This window comes from Leptonotus elevatus, chromosome 2 (genome assembly GCF_054856555.1).
Source record: "Leptonotus elevatus isolate MCC_2025b chromosome 2, RoL_Lele_1.0, whole genome shotgun sequence".
Taxonomy (NCBI): domain Eukaryota; kingdom Metazoa; phylum Chordata; class Actinopteri; order Syngnathiformes; family Syngnathidae; genus Leptonotus; species Leptonotus elevatus.
In genome coordinates this window covers 27,056,870-27,077,538 of record NC_141240.1, presented here as the reverse complement: position 1 = coordinate 27,077,538, position 20,669 = coordinate 27,056,870, and the positions used below count along the sequence as shown (strand labels likewise).

General features: G+C 43.0%; 3 protein-coding genes across 7 annotated transcripts in view; all 3 read right to left on the bottom strand.

Annotated features, from left to right (window-relative positions):
* Window positions 1–1,416: 1,416 nt before the first annotated feature.
* adnpb (activity-dependent neuroprotector homeobox b) lies at window positions 1,417–11,288 on the bottom strand. Of its 4 annotated transcripts, none has more exons than XM_086069700.1 (5): window positions 10,854–11,288; window positions 7,497–7,594; window positions 7,297–7,413; window positions 5,263–5,355; window positions 1,417–5,171 (listed from the first exon to the last, which is right to left on the bottom strand). In XM_086069700.1, exons 3-5 carry the CDS (start codon window positions 7,402–7,404, stop codon window positions 2,262–2,264), a joined length of 3,111 nt encoding a protein of 1,036 aa, XP_085925826.1. In that variant the 5' UTR covers window positions 7,405–7,413; window positions 7,497–7,594; window positions 10,854–11,288; the 3' UTR covers window positions 1,417–2,261. The 4 variants fall into 4 exon arrangements, with proteins under 4 accessions (XP_085925826.1, XP_085925827.1, XP_085925828.1 ...); XM_086069701.1 differs by having other exon boundaries at window positions 10,864–11,288; XM_086069702.1 differs by lacking the exon at window positions 7,497–7,594 and having other exon boundaries at window positions 10,864–11,288.
* A 1,608-nt stretch (window positions 11,289–12,896) lies between these two features.
* On the bottom strand, window positions 12,897–16,178 carry dpm1 (dolichyl-phosphate mannosyltransferase subunit 1, catalytic). The gene is made up of 9 exons (XM_086068556.1): window positions 15,989–16,178; window positions 15,703–15,802; window positions 15,591–15,624; window positions 15,422–15,498; window positions 15,312–15,337; window positions 14,717–14,812; window positions 14,556–14,624; window positions 14,084–14,198; window positions 12,897–13,336 (listed from the first exon to the last, which is right to left on the bottom strand). Exons 1-9 carry the CDS (start codon window positions 16,117–16,119, stop codon window positions 13,232–13,234), a joined length of 753 nt encoding a protein of 250 aa, XP_085924682.1. The 5' UTR covers window positions 16,120–16,178; the 3' UTR covers window positions 12,897–13,231.
* Window positions 16,179–17,121: 943 nt separating this feature from the next.
* Window positions 17,122–20,669, bottom strand: part of LOC147179421 (collagen alpha-1(XX) chain-like) — a 32,484-nt gene continuing 28,936 nt past the window's right edge. For both annotated transcript variants that reach the window (XM_086069092.1, XM_086069093.1), the window contains 8 exons: window positions 20,567–20,620; window positions 20,170–20,241; window positions 20,042–20,077; window positions 19,499–19,565; window positions 18,658–18,846; window positions 18,473–18,550; window positions 18,065–18,226; window positions 17,122–17,753 (listed from right to left, as the gene is read on the bottom strand). In XM_086069092.1, the coding sequence (XP_085925218.1) occupies window positions 17,725–17,753; window positions 18,065–18,226; window positions 18,473–18,550; window positions 18,658–18,846; window positions 19,499–19,565; window positions 20,042–20,077; window positions 20,170–20,241; window positions 20,567–20,620 (687 nt within the window). In that variant the 3' untranslated portion in view covers window positions 17,122–17,724. The remainder of the gene's footprint in view (window positions 17,754–18,064; window positions 18,227–18,472; window positions 18,551–18,657; window positions 18,847–19,498; window positions 19,566–20,041; window positions 20,078–20,169; window positions 20,242–20,566; window positions 20,621–20,669) is intronic.

The following is a 20,669-nucleotide window of genomic DNA, read 5'->3' as shown; positions in this document are numbered from 1 at the left end:
TTCTCCACGTGAAAGCAGACTGACTATCTTGTGTTTAATCAAAAGAATATATTCGCGAACATCTACTTTCACTTTTGAAAAAAAAGAAGAGAGAGATTAAACCAGTAATGGAATCAAAAATGCTTGAAAAAAATAAATGTTAAATACAATATCAATCCCTCCCATGTGATTATTATTTTTTTTAAATCACAAAATTATACAAAACAGCAATGGGGGGAAATTGTTTAGAACTACACTTTAGAGCAAAATAAAATTTGATCCAAGTATCCGAGGAACAATGGATTCTAAAACAACCCTACAGAAATTATTGTCACTGGTGTCGGGCTGAAACCACTTATATTACAATTTGGTATATTTAATAGTTTTCAATAATCTATATTGGTAGTCCATGTGTGTGGGTGTCTTTTTAAAAATATATATAAATTGCTATGACCAATTAAAAGGGTTAAAAATGGCTAGCTATCTTTGGTGATGCAATGTTAGTTGAACAAAGATGTTGTTTTGGGGGTGTTCTGAAAACAGATTTTTCTGACGACACAATGCCAGCTTTCCTATTAAAAAATGCTTTAGTGTTCTAAAATGCTTCGATAAATGTTTTTACACTCTTATAAGATGTATAACAGTTAAGTTAAATTGCTACTTTAAAAAAAAGAAATGCTTGAGGGTGCACAAATGGTCACATGAAGTACTCTACAAACCAATACACAGAAGCCCTATGAGCGTTTTTCAGCAACAGGGGGCGCCACGCTCCACTCCCCCTCCTAATCTCATCCTCACCTCTTCTTTATCAGCCCCTCCTCTGACTCACCCCTCCGTCTTCTCACCTTCCCGTGACTCCCCGTACCCCTCCCCCACTGCCCCCCCCCCCCCCCACGGAAGGCCTGTGAAGCGCTCCTTCTGCACACAGCACTGCAGATGAGGCCTCCTCTCCCTCCCCCCTCGTCCGTCTGTCTCTCCTTCTCCTCCTCTCGCCGCTCCTTACAGCAGCATAGCAACTACCGAGCCAAGGAGACCGCTCTTCCCCTCCATTTTGTCTTCCTTGCTAGGGCGCGGGACAGCAAAGGATGGGATCAAATAAGCTCCACCTCCAATTAAGTCGCGTAGGCTTTATCACTACTTCAGGATTTCACCTCCTCAAGACTTGACAAGTGTTTCTGTCCAATGTTAATTTTTTATATATATATATTTTAGCAGCAGCTAGGTGGATTGGTGCTTGCTTGAGTTTTCACAGGGCACGACCTCTTAAAAACATGCATGATCGACCTCAAGTCTGCTCTGCTGTTTGATATGAAGATAGTGTGGTCGTGTTCTGTTTGGTGGACATGTTGAAGAAATAAAGGGTTTGTAGATTCTTGATAACCATAAAATAAACATCTAGCCCTCCATTTAAATCAAATCAGGCTAGTTTGGCCAACATTTCTGTGAGAAATATTCATAGCACTTTATTCTTAAATGCGCAAGTGGAAAATAAACTTGTGTAAAACGCACACACATTAATTAAAGAAACATGAGATAAATATATATATATTTAAACGTGATGGTTACCATCCAGTCATCAGTTGTGTGTGAGTGGGGGAGGGGCAAATATAATAGGTAACACTAAAACAGCAAGTAGACTGCAGTCATCGCTAATGAGCACAAAGCTGCGGAAATACTGTAGCTGAAGTTCAATCTGCTCAAATTAGCACAGCTCTATGCAAAAACAAAACAAAACACAATAATAATAAAATGGCCAATTTAACAGAATTATTTATTCATATCTTATTTTTCAAAAGAATTTTTTTTTAGTTAAAAATAAAGTTAACATGTAAGAAAAGACCAGCCACCAAAGCAACACCTATCATGAAGCATAGCGATGTCTACCTTAGACATAGCAAATATCCAAGAGGAGATGTATGGCAACATCTGGGCAAACGTGTCAAAGACTGTACAAATGTACAACTTCTCGGAAAAACTACTTGGGTTAATAGTAATAAAAATAAAAATAAAAGGATTATCTGGTCATGTTTACAAATCCAGTGGCTAAATCAACACTAAAGCCTTTCGTTTGATGTAAGCCAAAATACTCGATATTCCTAGTTTGCTAAACCCTCACGGTGTACTCTTTGAACCTTTCACATAGTCCAGTGCCGTCGAGTCAATGGAAACATCGTTGGATGGCTTGTTTGGAGTTCCGTCGTGTGTTCCTTGGGTACAGGTGAGGCAGATTTGTTGGTGTGGGGCTGCATGTCTTTAAACCTTGGCCATTGTCATGTTAATAGTCAGACCTGCTGCTGCTTTCCCAGCTGTGCTCCGTCACCACCCCGCCGAGCAGACGAGGGTACGAATTTGGGAATAATAATGGGCAGCGCATCCCTTCCTTGGGCTGCCTCGTTAGGCCCAAAGCCATTTTCAAAGTGCACCCCTTCATCCTCGTCGTCGTCATCATCATCATCGTCGTCATCATCTTCGTCATCCTCATCGTCGTCCTCAAACACATCTTGTAGGTCCGATGTAGGCTTGCCCCCCCCCGTGAGTGGCGTTCTTTCCTCAGCTCCTGGATGTTGACCAAGTGCTCCGGACGACTCCCGCTGGACTTCTTCTTCACTGTCGGAGTCGATGGCGATGGGCTCGGTGGGCTCCGCGGACGTTTTGTGCAGCGGGATGCTGTTGATTGTCTCGGTTTGGTCTCTGGTGATGTTCAGTTGGGGGGTAAAACCCTTGATGATTTCGGCGCCGCCATTCGCAGCGACGGACTCCGTGCGTCTTTTGCGGGCTCGTTCCGACAGACCCAAGCGCGTCCTGGACGTGCGCCTTCGTCCCGGCTGGCTCTGGCACGCACCTCCGATCCCGTCCAGAGCCAGCTCGTGGTTCACTTTTCCGACCTCATGCATGCTGAATCCCAGTAAGACACCAGGGTTGTGGCTTTCGCATTCCTGTGTGCATTTCCTCCGCGTGTTGACAAAGTGGCTGGAGATGTCAGACTTCCACAGCCACAGACCGGCCGCCAGCTTCTCCACCTCTCGCTGCGTGGCGTATGGCGCTCGATTAAAGTAGCGAGTGAGAAATGCCTTTCTCGATTCATATGAGTCATTTTCAAGTCCTTTGGGGTCTAGCGCAAGGGCAACGGGCTCGTCCGGGTTTTCTTCAAATGAACCGTTCATATCTCTCGGGTGTGCTCTCTCCCCAGGAGGTCCTCGCCTCTTCCTTTTCGGCGCACTAGCGTCGGCGCTATCAAAGGCGGTTCGTTTCACGGCGCCGCCCTGCCCCTGACTGATTCGGGAGGCGTGAGCGGACTTATCCTGGCCGTTGTGGGACTTGCCTACGCCTCGACAGTGCACCAAGTGTAAGGTAATGGTGGAGGCTGTCATGTTACTCGTGTACACACCAAGACAGTGAATACACTTGTAGGTCAGTTTCTTCTCTACCGGGTGGACAGTCTGAATGACTTGGTGCTTGTCTCTTAAGTGGTGGGCCAGCGAGTCCGAGATGGGGCCCTTGAGGATGGAGAAGCAAAGCGGACAGAGGGTCTTCCCCACGTCCCTCTTGTATGGTATAAACGTTTGTGAGACATTCTTGACAGGTGCACTTTCAGGTACACCAGAGTGTAATTTAGGAGGGTGCTGAGACAATAACCTCTTGGCCGACAGAATGGAAGTGGACAGGGAAGGCGACACGGGGGTGCTGTTATGGGCATGAAAGGCCACAGACTCCTCTGGGGCATCTTTCATGTTGTAGGTAGTCACAATCAACTGAACGTTCTTTGGGTTACCCTGCTGCAGGGTGAGGTCAAAAGTAAGGGGGGAGTCAGTGCGAGGGCCCACCGGCTCGTTCGGGTGCGACAGACGCATGTGAGCCACCATCTTCTCCACGTCATTGAAGGTGGCGCGGCAGTGTGGGCAGGACAGGCCGTGTATGAGCATGTGGTTTAACAAGGTGTCACTAGGGAGATAGCGGTTGCAGTAGAGACACTTGCTGGTGAAGTTGTGAATCTTCATGATGTAGTTTGCTACGGCAGGAACTTTCTCAGCTTTATGCTCTTTCTCAAAGTGAGAACTGTACACGTTCTCTGGGAAGAGCTCGTTGCAAATGGTGCAAATTTTCCACTTCTGGGTATAAGACGTGCTCAGGACAGAGGAGCCACTTTTCTTGGCCGTGATTGATGCAAAGGTGGTGGACGCCGCCTGGACCCGAGAGCCCAGGGGGTTGGACTTGAGGGAGGACACGGCACCGACCACCAACGGGCTCCGCAGGCTGCCTCCAGAAAAGTGGTGTTTTGCCAAATGCGGCTGCAGAGGAACCTGGACGTTCCCCGATAGGGTGACCTTCGCCTGTTGGGCTGCAAAAGAGAGGGGCAGGTTGGCCCCTGACTTTAAACCCAGTGACTCGTGTTTATTCCCAGGGAGGAGAGTTTGAGAACTGAAGCTTGGCTTTGACGTGCTGGAAACTCTGGCCATCAGTTGTGAAGCCGACGGCCTGGTGGTGGCCATGACGGCCCCCTTCGGACCCATCCCGATGATAGTTTTGTCCCCGTAAGTTTTCGGGGGCATCAGTAGGATGGATTTTGGCCGGGGAACAATCACGCTGGTGTGGCCAATCATGGCAGTCACCTGGTAGCCGATCCTCTCATGGTCCTCGATGACATGTTGAACAAGTGCCTCATAGGTCCTTGGGACAAACAGACACTTCTTGCAATGGATCTGATGACTAGCGGCGCTGTTTGCGTTGCTACCTTCCGCTTTTGCGGTGGGGCCACCATTTGGAGAGTTTGTCTTCTCTCCCGGTTTTGCAATGAAAGGCTGAGCAACCTGCTGGAAGTGTTCCCTGTAGATGTGCTTTCGCACCACATTGTACAAAGGGTCCCGGTAGGTGCACTTCTTACAGTAGTACACGGCCTGTTCGATGCTGTCCCCTGGCCTCTTTAGGAGGCCATCTTTCATCATGAGACCACTGGCGCCGCCCACCATAACACCGGGACCCTGGCGCAAGGTGTTGTTGCTGGGCGTGTGGAAAAGTTTGATGTGCGTCTCCAGGCTCTTTTTGTTCCCATTGTATGTGCAGTAAGGGCAGTTAAGTAGGATGTTGTTCTCGAAGTTTTCGCTGTGGACATTGCGGAAGTGGCTCTTGTACGCTGAGAAGTATTTAGATGAGAAGAGGCAACCGGAGCAGCAGAAAGGTTTGGATCTGTAGTCCTGCGACACATTCGGAAAGAATCTCAGTTTATTTCACAAATAATATTGGACAATTTTATGTTTTGGTGATAACCACTAAATATCTACACACCTGGACTTTGGTATGTGATAACTCCCACGTGCACACATCTTCCCAAGAAGTGTGCTTTATATACACTTCTGGGGGGGTATAGGCTTTAAAGTCCTGCACAAAGAAACAAGACATTTAACACTTCTTTTCAAATTCTCTTCAAGATCATGTCAAGTTTTCACATCTAAGTGCTTTTTAGGAGATGTCATGACTTTTTTGTTTGTCTTTTAAATAACCACCATCACGGTACATATTGCTGCCCTCAAGCGGAATCTTTGGGCCTCCATCAACCGTCACTTTTCAGGGGACCCAAAAAAACAAACACATTTTCAACCTTTAACATTGTAGCATCAAAGAGCGCAATCCATGTTCAACACTTGACACATGCGCACACGCATGTGTGGACTGACCAAAAGTACAGATTTGTGAAAAAGTATTATATTTACTAGATTGCGACCGAAGCTCAACGCCTAAGGCGAAAAAGGATTAATGTTATGCCTATGTTACTTGCAGTAAGCGTGTGATGTATGGCATTCCGTCATCCCTGAGCGTGCTTTAACACTTCATTTGGAGTTTCAAAGCTGCCAAATATTGCACATCATTTTAATTTTGTTTTTCCGAAATCACTGAATGCTAACCATTTACGCCCATAACACTGATTGCTGGCTAGCCAATGTGGCTAAACATGTTGCGAAGCCATGGAGGCAAAAGCCTCTTTTGGGGGTTATTTGTGTTCAGTGTTTCGCTTTTTCTTTCATTTAATGTACAGTTTAATTACTGCCACATGCATGCACTCCGTTTAATGTGGCAGTAATGCACCAAAAGCACCTGCCAACCGCGATAAGAAAGAAGAAGAAGTCATGCATTACCACCAGTGGCCTTCTTCATAGCCATAGGTATCTATGCTACAAAAGGGGGCGCTAATGAACCAAAAGTATTTGACAACCATCAAATGGAAGTAGAAGAAGCAGTCCGTAGTCTTGTGTAAGTTATAGTGTAGTTAACTTATTTGCTATTTAGAGCAGCAAGATGCACAGTAAACGATCAGGATTCTACTTTTGGCTCCAATGTAACACATAATTTTAGTTAAGGTAAGCCATTTAAAACTACTGCAAAAAGAAAAGCTTTTCCGTAGTGCATCTGTCTAAACCGTGTGTGTTTGCATGTGTGTATTTTTTCGAGAGAAAGACCCGCGATGCAATCTGCTTGCATTAAAACGGAGCCCATTTTTAAAGTTATATAGCAGTCAGCAGCTCGGAGCAGCTCATGCTTGAGCTGTTTTCCTTTCTCTGTAAGCACTTTTGGGGTACTCTGAATAACAGAAGGGCACATTTGAACAACGCTCACACGATGTTTTGGAAAAAGTACATGCTCGCCTCTGGTGCATTAATATCCCGGAAAGAGCCGTATTTAAAGTATCGATACATGGTTTTATGAATTTATGAATTGGGCTATGGAAAGCAATATCGATTTGATATCCATATATCGATATTTTAAACTCAGCCCGAGACCCGGATACCAGAAATGAATTAGTAACCACATCGGCGAGGGGGCGAGTAAACAATGGAATACTTGACAGGATAATTGATCTTAAAATATTTATTATTGACAACCCAAGATCACTGTACATACGAGTTCATTGTGAAGCGGTCGTAACCTTGAAACTTGGTATGTTGGTACCAACGTAAACCGATAATAAGATGTATAAAGGTCAGGAGTGGGTCAGTGATTCTTATTACACAATATTAAAGCTGATATTAAAGCAGTTTAGTAAACTAGCAGCATTATTGTGCGCAGTCCACAACTGGGCTAGGCCCCCTAGTGCTGAACGTGCGTTTCCTGCAGAGCATAATGGACAAGCTACTTAACTCCTTAATGATCCTCATTATTTAGCCGAGATGGGCCCAAATGAGAACTACTCCTAAATATTAGCATGAAATAATGCTTGCAAGGCTATGGAAACATCACACCAGATTTCAATTTCTTTTTAGGTGTAGAATTCTCCGTCAATCCACAACAGAACTAAATAAAACACTCAAATGTCCAAACGCTCACCTCTAAGTGATCTCTGCAGTACTCCAAGCCGATGTCTCCCAGGGCCCGCTTGACATTTTTCCGAGCTTTGCGTAGACTGACCAGATTGTTGACGGGGAGCTGAAACATTCTGCTGGCCTGGTTCAAAAAAGACACAGGCATTGTTGGACAATATTTCATTAAAAAAATTAAATAAAATCGATAAAATCTAGTAGTCGTACAAATCCATGTATCCTTTTTCTGTCACTTATCCCCGTTACAGTCGCGGGTCAGCTGGGGCCCATCCAAGCTGACTTCAGGCAAGAGGAAGAGGTACACACTGGATTGGTCGCCAGACAATTACAGGGTAAATGTAGACAAAAATATTTACGTAAATAAAAAAATATAGAACTTTTTGCACAAATAAGCCACACATCGTACTATGCCTTATCCTGGCGCTCGTAGTAGGTATGTAGTTCATTGGTAATGTCAAGAACTACTGGTGGGACAGGACCCAAAAATTGGTCCCGGAGAGTTTGCAAAAAATTACATGTATTTGATTTGATTACTCCGATACAGAACAGAAAATTACAAAGTCTACAGATGGATCATATTTTAAGCAACGGAAAGTGTCGCTGCCTCACGCTTCAGCCACTAGTTCTCACTGTAAACGAATACAGTGTGGCTCAACCGCTGGCTGAAAGAGCAATATATGCTTTTGGCGGTACATCGAACTCATTTGCAGGGTTATTCGGCGACATTTTTTTCCAGACCAATACCAGTACGAATATTCACTCTTTTAGTACTCACTGATACAGCGTGCCGATGCCTTTCATACTTTTATTATATAAAGTTTCATCTAACACAACAGCAAAACCTTTCTTTCTGACGCAAATGATTATTTGCCAATGTGTCAAACGGCTGCAGTATAGCATCAACTGCAGCCAAGGATGACTTACTCATCAGATTTTCTTTGCGTTAAGTATCGGTTGGCTTGTATTGGCAGCCTCGACAAGTACCTGATATCTAAAAATAAGGCTAGTATCGGGCGATACCGATACCAAGTATTGGGCACCAGGGCACACATAGACAACCGTTCGCACTGACACACCTATGGACAATTTAGAATTGCAGTATGCAGACAAGAACAAACATTACACAGGAAGGCCAGAGCAGAGACTCAAAACCCCAACCTTAGAACTATTGATTGGTTGATTGATTGATTGATTTGTATCAGGGACAGTACATATTAATAAACATTACTGTAAATATGCCAGAACTAGTCAAAAGGCTATTTTTCATCTGCAGTGCCGAGACAGATCCTAAATGTCACCCCAGTAAATAAAAATTAATAAAATGCACAACAATAACAATACATTCACAAAAATACTAGCAAGTTAAAATTTAATAAGCTAAAAACTATGAGACGAATGTGTTAGCCACTTGTCTCAAATGTAGATGCAATCATTTTGAAGGAGGACTGCTCACAAAGCAAATGACTAAAACATTATTGAAAACAAGTTCTGCTATTGGCTTTGTTTTGTTTTTCCTTTTGGGATTTGCTTTATTCCTCCGGATACCACACACGCTTTGAAATGGTTTCCCCACCATTAATTAATTTGCATCCATTTCCACCAAAAATAACAGCATTATCTTGACGTTTTCTTTTAAGATAATGTGAAAGTAAGTTCTTCCTGTATTTTCAGTCAAAGCACATGACGAGCTAAGGCGACTTCAATGAATATTTGCGGCTTGGAAGCACATACCTCGGGTCAAAGGTTTCCAACATGTCAATAAATCACTACTTTTTAAACATATTCAATGTTCACTAAGTCTTTAGCAAAGTTGGGTGTGATGGAGTCATGACTGCCTTCCACCAGCCTTTTTTGTAGTCATACTGGAAACATAAAAATGTCGAGACTTTTAGGTAAAATAGTTGCTAGAGGTCAAAGTTGGCAACATCGACTTTACTTTTGAAAACTAGCACCTCTCTCTCTGTTCGCAGCTATTTCGCAAGCAGTGCTTAATTGCCCAGCCATATCTCCATCTAACTTGGCGTGTACGGTCATGGTCTTACTACATATGAGTCCCCCGCATGCCGATTCAATCCTTTGACGCTCATGCATGCCATGGTTCAAGCCAAGTTTTTCCCTAACAATATTGATATAATTTGCAAGTGTATGGCCTCTGGGGCCTATGACTAAAGAGGTTTTGATGAATCTGCTGTACGAGTGCAAAACAGTGAACAACAAGACTGCCAATCATCCAGGTGTTTTCCCTTTACAAACCCCTTTGCTGCTTTACTTGCCTCTCTACTACCATTACACTTAGATGGCGCTAGTGAGGCACTCCATTATATAATACCTGACTTTTCCTCTGCCTGCACGCCCTCCCTTTCTCTCTCTGCCTCCGAATACCATCACAGAATGGCGCCTCCTATTGAGTCAGCGGCAGCCTCTACAATATGTCTGCAGTGGAGGGAGAGAAGGAGTAATCAGAAGAGGGAGCGAGGGAGGGAGGGTGTGGGAGAGGATGGGCTCTGGGGGGTGAGGAAGGGTGGGTTGCTGAGAGGATGAGGAGGGAGGGAGCGAGCAACGGAAGCAGAGGGGGGATGGGACGGGGGAGGTTGGACAGGCTGGCTCAAAGGGAAAGGGGGAGGGAGGGGAGAGAGGGTGAGGGCGAGCAGAAGCAGAAGCAGAGGGAGAAAATGGAAACGGGTGAGAGAAACCAGGTGGAGGAGGGGGGGGGCTGCTGGGATGAAGAACAGGAGAGAGGGAGCAAAAGAGAAAGCGCCAAGGCTGAGTGGGAGGGAAGGGAGGGAGTGAGAGAGAGAGCAAGAGAGAGGAGGATGGAAGAAAACCACCTCGATGGAAACCAAACATGGGGGCCTGCAAAAACCTTGTTGGACCACCGAACGGGAAATGACCCCCTACATCTAGTCAGCACCCTCAAAGGGTATGTGATATGACCCCCCCCCCAAGTTTAGGATGCTCAGATGAACCCTGGGTGACACCGGTGCTCAGTTTAAATAATCAGAAAAGGGGAGAAATTCGGATGACAGTGACATAGACCCTCCCACTTTTCGTATCCAAAACACGAGGATTTAAGTGTCACCTAGAAACCAGTTAACATGTGTCACGCCCCTCACCAACCCCCCTCCCGCCCCAAACATACCATACAAGGAAAAACAAGAGATGTAAACCATGTCCGGTAAACAAGAGCCCACTTTTTCCCTTGCACGTTTCTCCCGTGGTATAATTTACACCAGATTCGAAATGTGACATGGCAACTCCAGTACATTATTTGAGTGACAGAACAGGAAAGCTGCTGCTGTTTGACAAAGACTGTCCAAGCAGCGCGCTCGACTAGCTTAGCATGCTAAGCTAACCCACAACAAGGGTCTCGAAAGGAGACAGCAGCTTAATTTGTATTGCTTGTCCGATAATGGGCTCTTCCTTCCTGTGACTTTTGACGACAGGTTATTTTATTCTTCTGTCACCCTCTCATAGTTTTTTATTTAATTTCAGCGTTTTCTTCATCGTAGCTGGGTGATATTAGCAGCTAACTACAAACTATGTCATCGTGACAGACAAGTTTACCTGCTCTTACATCCGCGCCTGGCGTTTTGAGTGGAGAGCGTCACCCCGGCCGGGACGACCGAAGCGATGGAGCGACCCTTCCACTACTAGCTCCACTCGGTCGGCGATATCAGTACAGGTGAGTTCCGAAGTAGGAGGAGAGTCGTCAGTCAGTCACCCCGCCGTTGGTCTCCCTCGCCGAAACGGGCTCTCCTCCTCTTTCCCCTGCTCAGCAAACACGCACGTTCCTTGCCTCATGTGGCAGATTAAAGCTCGGCGAGGGCGGACACATGTTGAAGGAAACGAAACGGATATATCTTATGTCTAAAACGCTCGGGAAAGCGTGCCTATGTTAATAACGACACGCTTCCCTGTTTCATTCTTCTCTTGACAGACAATACACATCCAGCCGAGAAAGTGCCCCCATCCAAAATGGCGCAAATAAAAGAGCGGACGTGACGTATTTGCCTGATTAGCATACAGCGGCCGAATTGTCTCTCACGCGCGGTGATTTAAAAGTCTACATTTAACCCCCACGTGAATATTTACTACTCAAGAGGTTTGATGAAATGACACAGCTCGCGTTTATTATTTATTTGTTTAACTCAAAGCGTTGACCGTGTGGGCTTTTAGAAACAAGCAAGCGAGTTCCACTGCAGTTGCGCCATTTTGGCCAACAGCGGGCGTACACTCTCTGCTGCTTCAGAATTGCGCATGTGCACCACAGCTGCTATTTTATTAACTCTGTATAATTATATACAGCGCAGGTAAATACATATATAAATAAAACAATATAACATATTCATTATTAGTATGGTGTTTACTGGGATCTCTGTTGGTCATTCATGTCTACCTCACATCTTCTTTTTTTTTTTAACCATTTGAGTTATGTCGATGAAAATTCTCATGAGTAGGGATTTTTGCCTGTGTAATTTCCAACTTCACCTCTTTAAATACATCAACACTATGATGTTTACATTAACTTGTTCCCTTTGGCTCTATTTTGGCAATTATTAAAACATTTTTTTACAACCTTCCCCTTTGTGCAGTGAAATTTTGAACAGTAAAAAAATTAGGTTGTCCATTTCAATCCGGGCTCTTACCCTCTTGTGGGAGGCTCATGTTCTCCTATCTTGTACATGCATGTTTTTTCTCCATGTATTCCATTTTCCTCCCATATTCTGAAAGCATGCATTTTAGGTTAACTAAAGCCTCAAAATTGTTCTTAAGACATTAATTTGGGCATGAATGGATGTATTTATATTATAAGCCCTGTGAGTCTGTGACTGGCTGCCAATCCGTCCAGGATCTAGGGTGGACTCCCTTTCTCGACAGTCAGCTGCAATAGGCACCAGTTCACCCTCAGCCCTAATAAGGACGTGCCATAGAAAATGGCTGTAAGGGTGAACAATAAATAACCAATGTCAGTTTAAAAATATGATGCAGTAACAAGAAGCACCCAAAAAAATAAAAATAAAAAAAACTTTCAAATGACATGCTATGCTTGTACAAGGCCAAAACAGACACAAGCTGAATGGACATCGAACAAGACCAGAGAGAGCTAAATTGGAGGCACAGTATGAAAATTCGAATTTTAATGTTCATACTCAATCAGTGGCTGTGAACACCAACTGGCAAGCGAGGCGGAAGACAAGACAGCCAAACACCACACAGAGACACACTAGTTCAAATCTGTCTCGCTAGTTGTCACGCTAAACAAAACAGTTGCATACAAAAAACTACAAGCATAAAACATCTTGAAAATAGAGTACGCGCATATACCATTAAGAGGTGGTTTGGCTCGTGACATGGACGATTGTGCGTATGGTTTTGTGCTGTGGCTGACAGCATCTCCTGTATGTGTTTTACCGTTTGCCTGGCATTCAATAAATAGTTGAAAAATTTAGGTGACTGTGGCTCTCCTTTCCCACATAATAGGGCATAATCGTAATCTATTATCCTGTTTAAAAAAAAGATTGCTTAAAATAATCCAATATAGCAGGGGGACGGGACTGCCTGCCATCCGGGGGGCATCAAATCCGGCACAATTAGACTCAAACACAATTTACTGGTTCCTTAGAAGAATCTTGTATTTCTAAAACATTGTCATTTAACATCGTTTTACTCAAATCGTTGATGGTGCATCCGTTCTGACAATTTTTATCAAAAGTTCAAGTTGTGTGCCTTGGCAATGATCAGACAGAGTACACACTTTGTGCAAAGTCCATTGAAGCTGAGGGTGGAAATCGAAACCGAAAATTTCCTCATCATTCGCCGTCACTGCTTAAACCAAGGTTGAGGATACTTTTTCCTGTCAGGGGGGCATTTCAATTTGTATAAAGTCCTCAATATACAGCTCTCACAGGCCGTGGATATACACTGTGGCACATATGGAGCGATCATGTTGTGACAAAAAGCGTGAGCAGGCCTTTGACAAACGACACAATCTCATTGCCTCCAAGTTTGGACTCGCCGTAGACTCGATCCACGAAGCTGATGGGAACCTAAAAGAGAAGTCAAACGAGTCACCATATTTCCATAAAAAAGGTTGTATGTTATTTCCAGGAATTCAGAATGCATCCGTTTGTTGACAACCACCTAAATGCACCTTAGGTTGGGTATCCCTTAATGCAATTTAAATTAAAAAAAAACTTCCGAATATTATGTGAACTAATGTGACTTGCCAACAAATTATATGCATTTTGTCAAATTTCCGTCTATTTCAATGGTTCAACATTGAAGATAGTTCTCTGTTATGATACATATTTGCTTCGCAGGCATCACGTTACGGCATCCACATAGACAGACTGTAGTCAAACTACTCATGATCATTGCATAGTCTATTAGTGGAAAATGGATACTGCAGTCAAGCAATTAAATACAATCTGTCAAATGTATTGGCTGAGGATTTGGCACAGTGTATAACAGTTTGCCTAGAGACCCACTTGGATTTTACCATTCATGACCGGGATTTGAACCCAAATTCTCTGTGTTCAAAGGCAGATGTTTTACCCACTCACCAAGCCATCGCATCTTTTGAGCTGCAACTGGATGGAATAATTAAACCCGACAATCAATTATAAAAATATTTAACAGTGACAGCCATAGCGAGATTCAAGTGAGTATCCATGTGTGCCTAATAAACATTTGAATCATATTTTTGTTCCCCAATACATTTAGTTTAACCCTCTACGGACAGACCCCCGATAGGAAACATGTTTCCTAGGCCTGATTTGATGCGAATGACTTACCTCTGCAACAGTATAGTTGAGCTGTCTGGCTCGGACAATCATCTCCATTTGAAAAACGTAACCTTTGGACACGCAGCGCTCAACCAGACTCTCAAGGACTTTCTTCTTGTACAATCTGATGTAACGGAGAAAAAACACAAATGATCAACATCCGTTAATCGGGCTGAAAATGATTATTTATTTACTGAAAATAATGTATGTTTGTTAATCTATCCATGCCAGCGACATATAGTGACAGGCAGTGCAATGAATTGCTCATCCACTAGATGGCAGCAGAAGGTATTATACACAATTAACTTGAGCATCCTTTTTTGGGACATTTTTTTGGGTGGTGTAGCATGTAATTTTTCAAATGTAAAATATGTGCCTTAGATCATTAGAGAATGTAATATTAGTGAGGCACAACCTATGATGTATATATTTTCAAATGAAGAGAGTCCTGTGAATTTGTTTGGGACACATTGCATTGTACCTGAAGCTTCCCGTGAGGTCTGAGGCACCGGGCCTCAACAGCACCTGCGTCAGAAAGTTGGCGCCCCGGCTGAGTGCGAGACAGAAAAGAGATAATGAAATGACAGCTCTTCCCCATTTGTGCACTGTCAATGTTCCCATCTTGTCACTTCATTTTCTCACCTGATGAGTTTCCTGCGCAGGTCCCACCCGTAGACACCTCCGTTGCCTCTGTATCGAGTACCTGACACCAAATCGTAATCACCTTCCTTCTGCTTCCTGAGCAATGAGACAAAAGGCAAAACAGGATTTCTCTTGTAGAGATGAAACTTTGAATGGCTTATATAGCGTGTTACAAGTGTTGGTAAAGAACCCATTAAGACAGACGAATTTGCATTATAATTAACGTCACAGAATGGGCCCTCATAATGAGGAGCGGGTAAAATGCTAAATTGCTAACTCTTAGCACGCAAACGAGACTCATGCCCATATACTCACACGCAGACTAACCAGCCAACCAACCATCAGTCCCTGACATCACTCACTCGGCCAATCCCTTAAAGACACACATCCAACACAACAATACTACAGTATGCACAATAATTATATGTAGAAAACCAGTTTATTTCTTTTACATTCTCATTTGTTATGGTTTATCATATTTTACACAAAAACTAAATGGTGGATTTTTTTCATTATTAATAAAAACATGGTGGTCCCTTGAACTTGAGCAGATTTTAGCAGCTGAAAATGTGAAGAAAAAAAAAAGAATACTTACGCAATGAATTCTGGGATGAATTTGGGCTGAGATAATAAAAAAAAAGGACAAAGCACATTCACATTTTGTGAACTATTTCATTCTAATTGACAGTAGTAGACTGCACTCACATGATGGGAGAGATCAGCATCCATTATGAAGATGAAATTCCCCGTTGCGTGCTTCATGCCATGAATATATGCAGTACCTTTATATTTTTGGGGTTGGGGAAAAGAAACAGGTGTCTATTAATGTAACACACATCAATGCCTTTTCTTTTTAAACCACTTTTGAACTCACCCAGGCCTAACTTCGTTGTTCGTGGCCTTAGAAGCTTATTAAAGTGAAAACACATTGTATGTTAATATACTACGCGTCAAACTACAATTAAAAATGCAAAACAACAACTTACAATTTTGTCGTCGCCATATATTATTTGGAGCTGTTCTGCCACCGCCAATGTCCCATCGGGGCTTCCGTCGTCAATGACGATAATCTCGTATTTGAAACCACTGAAAATACAAGTTAGAAAAAGTCCAGCAAACCACAGTACCTTAACATTTAACATATAAACGGAATAGTCTCAACCTAATAACATAAAAAACGAATGGCCCAGCTAAGTTAAAGTGACACCTCATCACTGAGTCGTTTAGCACTGAGTCCTAGCCGAGCAGCTCTGCTGGTTCGCCGGAACTCACCTTTCTTCGAAATATTTCACCAAAAGCCACACAATCAAAGGGAGATTTTCCCTTTCGTTATAGGTGGGCAACAGCACCGAATATTTATCCCCACCCTTTGGCTTTGCTTGTAAAGTCTTCCTGGCTGACATGGTGACGTCCAAGTCGCTACCGTCACGCCGTCACCCCACTCACGGCTAGTAAAAGTAAGCTATGCTGAACGACGTGTCAGATCACTTCCGGTTTAGTAATTTCAGAATAATTTACTTACGATAAAGGAGGAAGTTTTAATGTTTACCTTCAGAAACTAAACTACGTATTTGCAGTACATGTGATTATTATTATTATTTTTTAAAGTAAGTGTATTTGAACAACTCAAAAAATATGTTTGCGTTTCTGTCTGGGGTGTAAAAATATGGAACAGACTAAATAGGGAACTACAGCAATGTCCATAATATTCAATCAGTTAAAAAAAAAAGAAAACTATGTCAGTTTGTCAATATACAACCAGCCGATGGCGGAGGCACGTGGTGGTCGGCCACCCCCCTCCCCGGCCACCCCCCTGCATCCTGGATATTCAGCAAAATTGTCAATGCCTACTAAATAATTGATATCTCAGCTCCTGAAGCAGATAGAAATATAATTCCAAAACATTTACACATATGGCGTTCACACAAACCTAAATTATAAACCTTCAATATATATATATATATATATATATATATATATATATATATATATATTTGTTTTTAACAACAAAACAACTGCTTGTTGCATCAGTATGAACACGACCTAATCAAAATAGTAAATAATTGAAATCCATTACAACCACAGCACTATATAAATAAAGTGGCAAAAACACTGGTCTCCTCTTGGGGTACCCTGAATAACAGAAGGGCACATTTGCATTTGGTAGCCATATTTAAAAGTATTCATGGTTTTATGAATTGATATATTGATTTGTTTTTAAACCCAGTCCTACTTCTAACTCTGCGTTTGACTTTTTTTTTTTTACTTAGTATTTTATGGATTTAATTTTGCTCCCCCCCACCGCTCACTAGTTACTGCATATGCTGTATTCTTATTTCGATGCATGTTGAAGAAAAACAACAACAACCCCAAGCCCAAAATAATGAATATACAGTGACAATGGCTGAAGAAAATGTGTATTATCAGCAGTAATACTTACAAAATGAACACAAATATTTCCTTAAATGAATAAATGCATACACTCAATAATTAACAATATACATATCATACACAACATACTCACAGTCATTTTTGCCATGGATCATAATAATATAAACCTTACACCATGGATTATGTATTAACATTGTTTTTGAGGCAGTTTAGGTTAGAATTGAAACTCAAACGAGAGGAAATGTAAGACATCTGGCTACAACACAGTGCATGATGACTATATAAACATAATTAGAAAAGGTATCAGTGCGAATATGGCTTATAAAATAGCACCTAACAGAGCCAAGTGGAAAGCGCTCACTGAAGCGGTTGCTGGAAACTCTTAATACTTATCAAAATGATAACACTTAAACATCGTATCCTTAGGAAAATGCTGGTTCCTCAGAACAGTGTGACATCACAGGCCTTTCCTCCTCTTCCCTTCTTCTGTTTTGCGTTCTCCTACGATGACTGATGCTTGAGAGCGCTGCGTCAGTTTAAGCGCAATACTGCCATTGTTCAATGTAAACCGGCGCACTCTTGTGATGTCATCACAACTTGCTATTTCAAGCATCCACTCAAGGCTGGTAGCCGTAATAACTGTCTTCTGCAGAGGGACAGAAAAACACAGAGTTAGCACAAGTGAGTACGCTTTAAACTACACAGACTTATTATGAACAATGCATGATAACAAAAGTGTGTCTGTCCAGACGGCTTAGTACAATATAGCTAAATCAATAAAATGGTAACAATAATGATAAAAATAAATGTAAACCAGCAAAATGAGCTGTTTATTTTTTGATTTTTTTTCATGCAAGATAACATGATGACCGCTTAGAGTTCCCGTTTGACGGCGGAACAGAATATTGCTCGATTATTTTTGGTGGCATAATGGTTAGCACGTTCAAGAACGCTAACCCGCTTGCTGAGGAACTCTGTGGCAGCCGCCACTGCTGTCACACGTTCCGGTTGGTCCGACCTCTCCCGGCTGGCCAGGAGTTCCGTCAATCCCCGGCGGGCCTGGCTTTCCATTTTCTCCTTTGCGCCCCGAGGTTCCAATCTTGGACTCGCCCGGGGAACCTGTGGATACATGGACAATACACACATGCATTGCAAGATGTTGGAAAGTGCACGGATAAGTCTTATTGATTAGTTCTATACGGCATTAATATCACTTGGGGGTCAGCAAATTAATTGACAACTTCCTCCCGCATTCAAAAAGCAAGAATGTTAATAGAAGACTAAATTGTCCTTAAGTGTGGATGCTTGTTTGTCTTTATGAGGCTTGCAATTGGCTAACGACCAGGGGGTTTGTAGGAAAGGTACCTGCATGGCCTCTGACCCCTGGGGGGCCCTGTACATTAGCCCCAGCATCACCTTTTCCCCCTGGCAGCCCTGACCTTCCTGCAGAGGAGACAAATGGTCAGGAAAATACATACTGTAACTTTTACTGCACATTCTGACCAACTCAAGAAGAAGTTCACATCTTAATCAGAACCTTGACCCCTGACCTTGTTCTCCAGGATAGCCAGGCTTGCCAGGTCTCCCTCGGGGGCCAATATTTCCCTGGTTTCCCCTGGAGCCCGGCGGACCCCTGGGACCCGGTATCCCCGGCTCTCCAGGAGGCCCCACAGGCTCCTCCGCAGGAGCTGGCTTCCGCCTCATGTCATCGATGAACAAATCCAACTTCCTCACCTCCTCTGACAAATGAACACAGATTCCAATTAAGTCATGCTCGCGCTGGATATGGAAAAGGTGTTCTGGAAAAATATTATCCTATAACAGTGGAACCTGTTATGGCTTTAAAAATAAGTTAAACAAGTGGAGACAAATAATGCATTTCCCCCCAAATTTAAAGCCGTTCTCAAGCAAGCTTTTGTCAAAATACCCCAAAAATCAAGCCATGCTGAGATTAGCCTGTTTTGGTCCTGCCTCATGAAAAATGATCCACCGCTCATCCCACCCCCTTCACTGCAGGGCCAACAAGTAAAGCTTTTGTTACCATGACAACCACAGCGGACCTACATGAGCTACGAAAGCGGAAGCCCAGCGTTCGAAGAAAAAAGTGAACGTCCATAAAAGCATCAATTGTATTTTCCCTCGTAGAGGCAGCACTTCATCACCAAGCCACTAATTTACATTTGTCAATAAGTGTGCGGATCCGTGCTAAACACAAATGCCCGACTGGCCAGTTTGAACTCAGTTATGTGCAACTTCAGACGCATGTACAGTATTTCCAGGGGGGAAAAAATGGTGGGATTCAGAAATTCAAAATTAGGTTCCACTGCACATTATCATTGATATTATGGTTTTTATATTATCATTATAGCATTGCTTTCAAAGAGCTCATACTGTGAACAAGTTGTTCACACGCCTCTGTGACAAGTTGGTAGATCACGGCCATGGACTGAGGTTCCCCCTGTAAAACATGTAAAAAAAATTAAAAATAAAACATCAACTGTATTACATGGCTTTTACATTTACATGCAAAAATGCCATAAATAATAAAACTCAAATTTTTTTAGTACTGGTTAGCGGGCAAAATCAGAATACAGTGAACCTCCACATGTTCATAGATTTATTTCCGGCACCTATCCTCCTTCTTTAGCTGATTTTATGCTTAGGCCAAAGCCGTGTCTAATACAAAATATTGCTTCGTTGCCATTTGGCGGCATCTTACTGCCATATAGCTATGTTGAACTGGGGATTATGACTTTGTATAATAGGGGGGGGGTGCATTACTGCCATCTTGTGGCATCTAAAGGCAATTACGAACATTTTCCGTGAGTGTCAATTACTGGAGTCAGGGAAGGGTCACTACGTAGGAGGGGTTCACTGTATAACAATGACATTTTTTTCCAAAGATCATCAGAAGGCTGTTGAAAGTAAACCCACCTTCTCTCCTTGTTCCCCTTTACTCCCAGAAAGACCCTGTAAGACCAAATATATATAGACACGTATAAATATTAAAAGAACCCAATGACCTCTTTGACAGATTTTGCTGTTTGTTCCTTTGTTCTTACCGCAGGCCCGTTAGCTCCAGTGTAGCCTCTCTCTCCAGTGGGTCCCGGGTGTCCTGGCATGCCTTGGAAGCCCTGAAAGTATATTAAAAGTAAGTCATAATAGAAAGGGATGAAGGAGGAGGAAGTCAGGCCATTTAATCAAAAGAAAGATGAATGGAAAGTGAAATCTGTCAGGGTTGCAGGAGCCTATCCCAGCGAATGTGGCGCAGAAGGCGGATTACACACTGCACGAAAAAGAAAACTTTTTTTTCTTCGTTAATATTCATGACTTCATTATTATGCGCATATAATCACAGAACCTTCAATAATTCTGTTGTAGGCCAACTATGGAATCAAAATGCACACATACTCATAATGTACCGACACAACCTCTTAACAAAGAAAAACTCCAACTTACCCTTGATCCAGTGGGGCCGGGGGGACCCATGTTGCCTTCAGTACCTCGGATGCCCTGTGAGACAGCAACATGAGGACATGAAGAATTGCAACATTCACTGTTT

Bases quoted from the DNA above. Each gene is read 5' to 3' on its own strand.
- adnpb (XM_086069700.1), bottom strand. From the start codon at position 7,404: ATGTTTCAGCTCCCCGTCAACAATCTGGTCAGTCTACGCAAAGCTCGG. The intron at 5,356-7,296 runs GTGAGCGTTTGG...TTCTTTGTGCAG, and splicing joins ACTGCAGAGATCACTTAGAG to GACTTTAAAGCCTATACCCC. The intron at 5,172-5,262 runs GTGTGTAGATAT...AATGTGTCGCAG, and splicing joins TATCACATACCAAAGTCCAG to GACTACAGATCCAAACCTTT.
- dpm1 (XM_086068556.1), bottom strand. From the start codon at position 16,119: ATGTCAGCCAGGAAGACTTTACAAGCAAAGCCAAAGGGTGGGGATAAA. The intron at 14,813-15,311 runs GTAAGTATTCTT...CTCATTGCTCAG, and splicing joins TTCATCCCAGAATTCATTGC to GAAGCAGAAGGAAGGTGATT. The intron at 14,625-14,716 runs GTGAGAAAATGA...TCTCGCACTCAG, and splicing joins CTGCGCAGGAAACTCATCAG to CCGGGGCGCCAACTTTCTGA.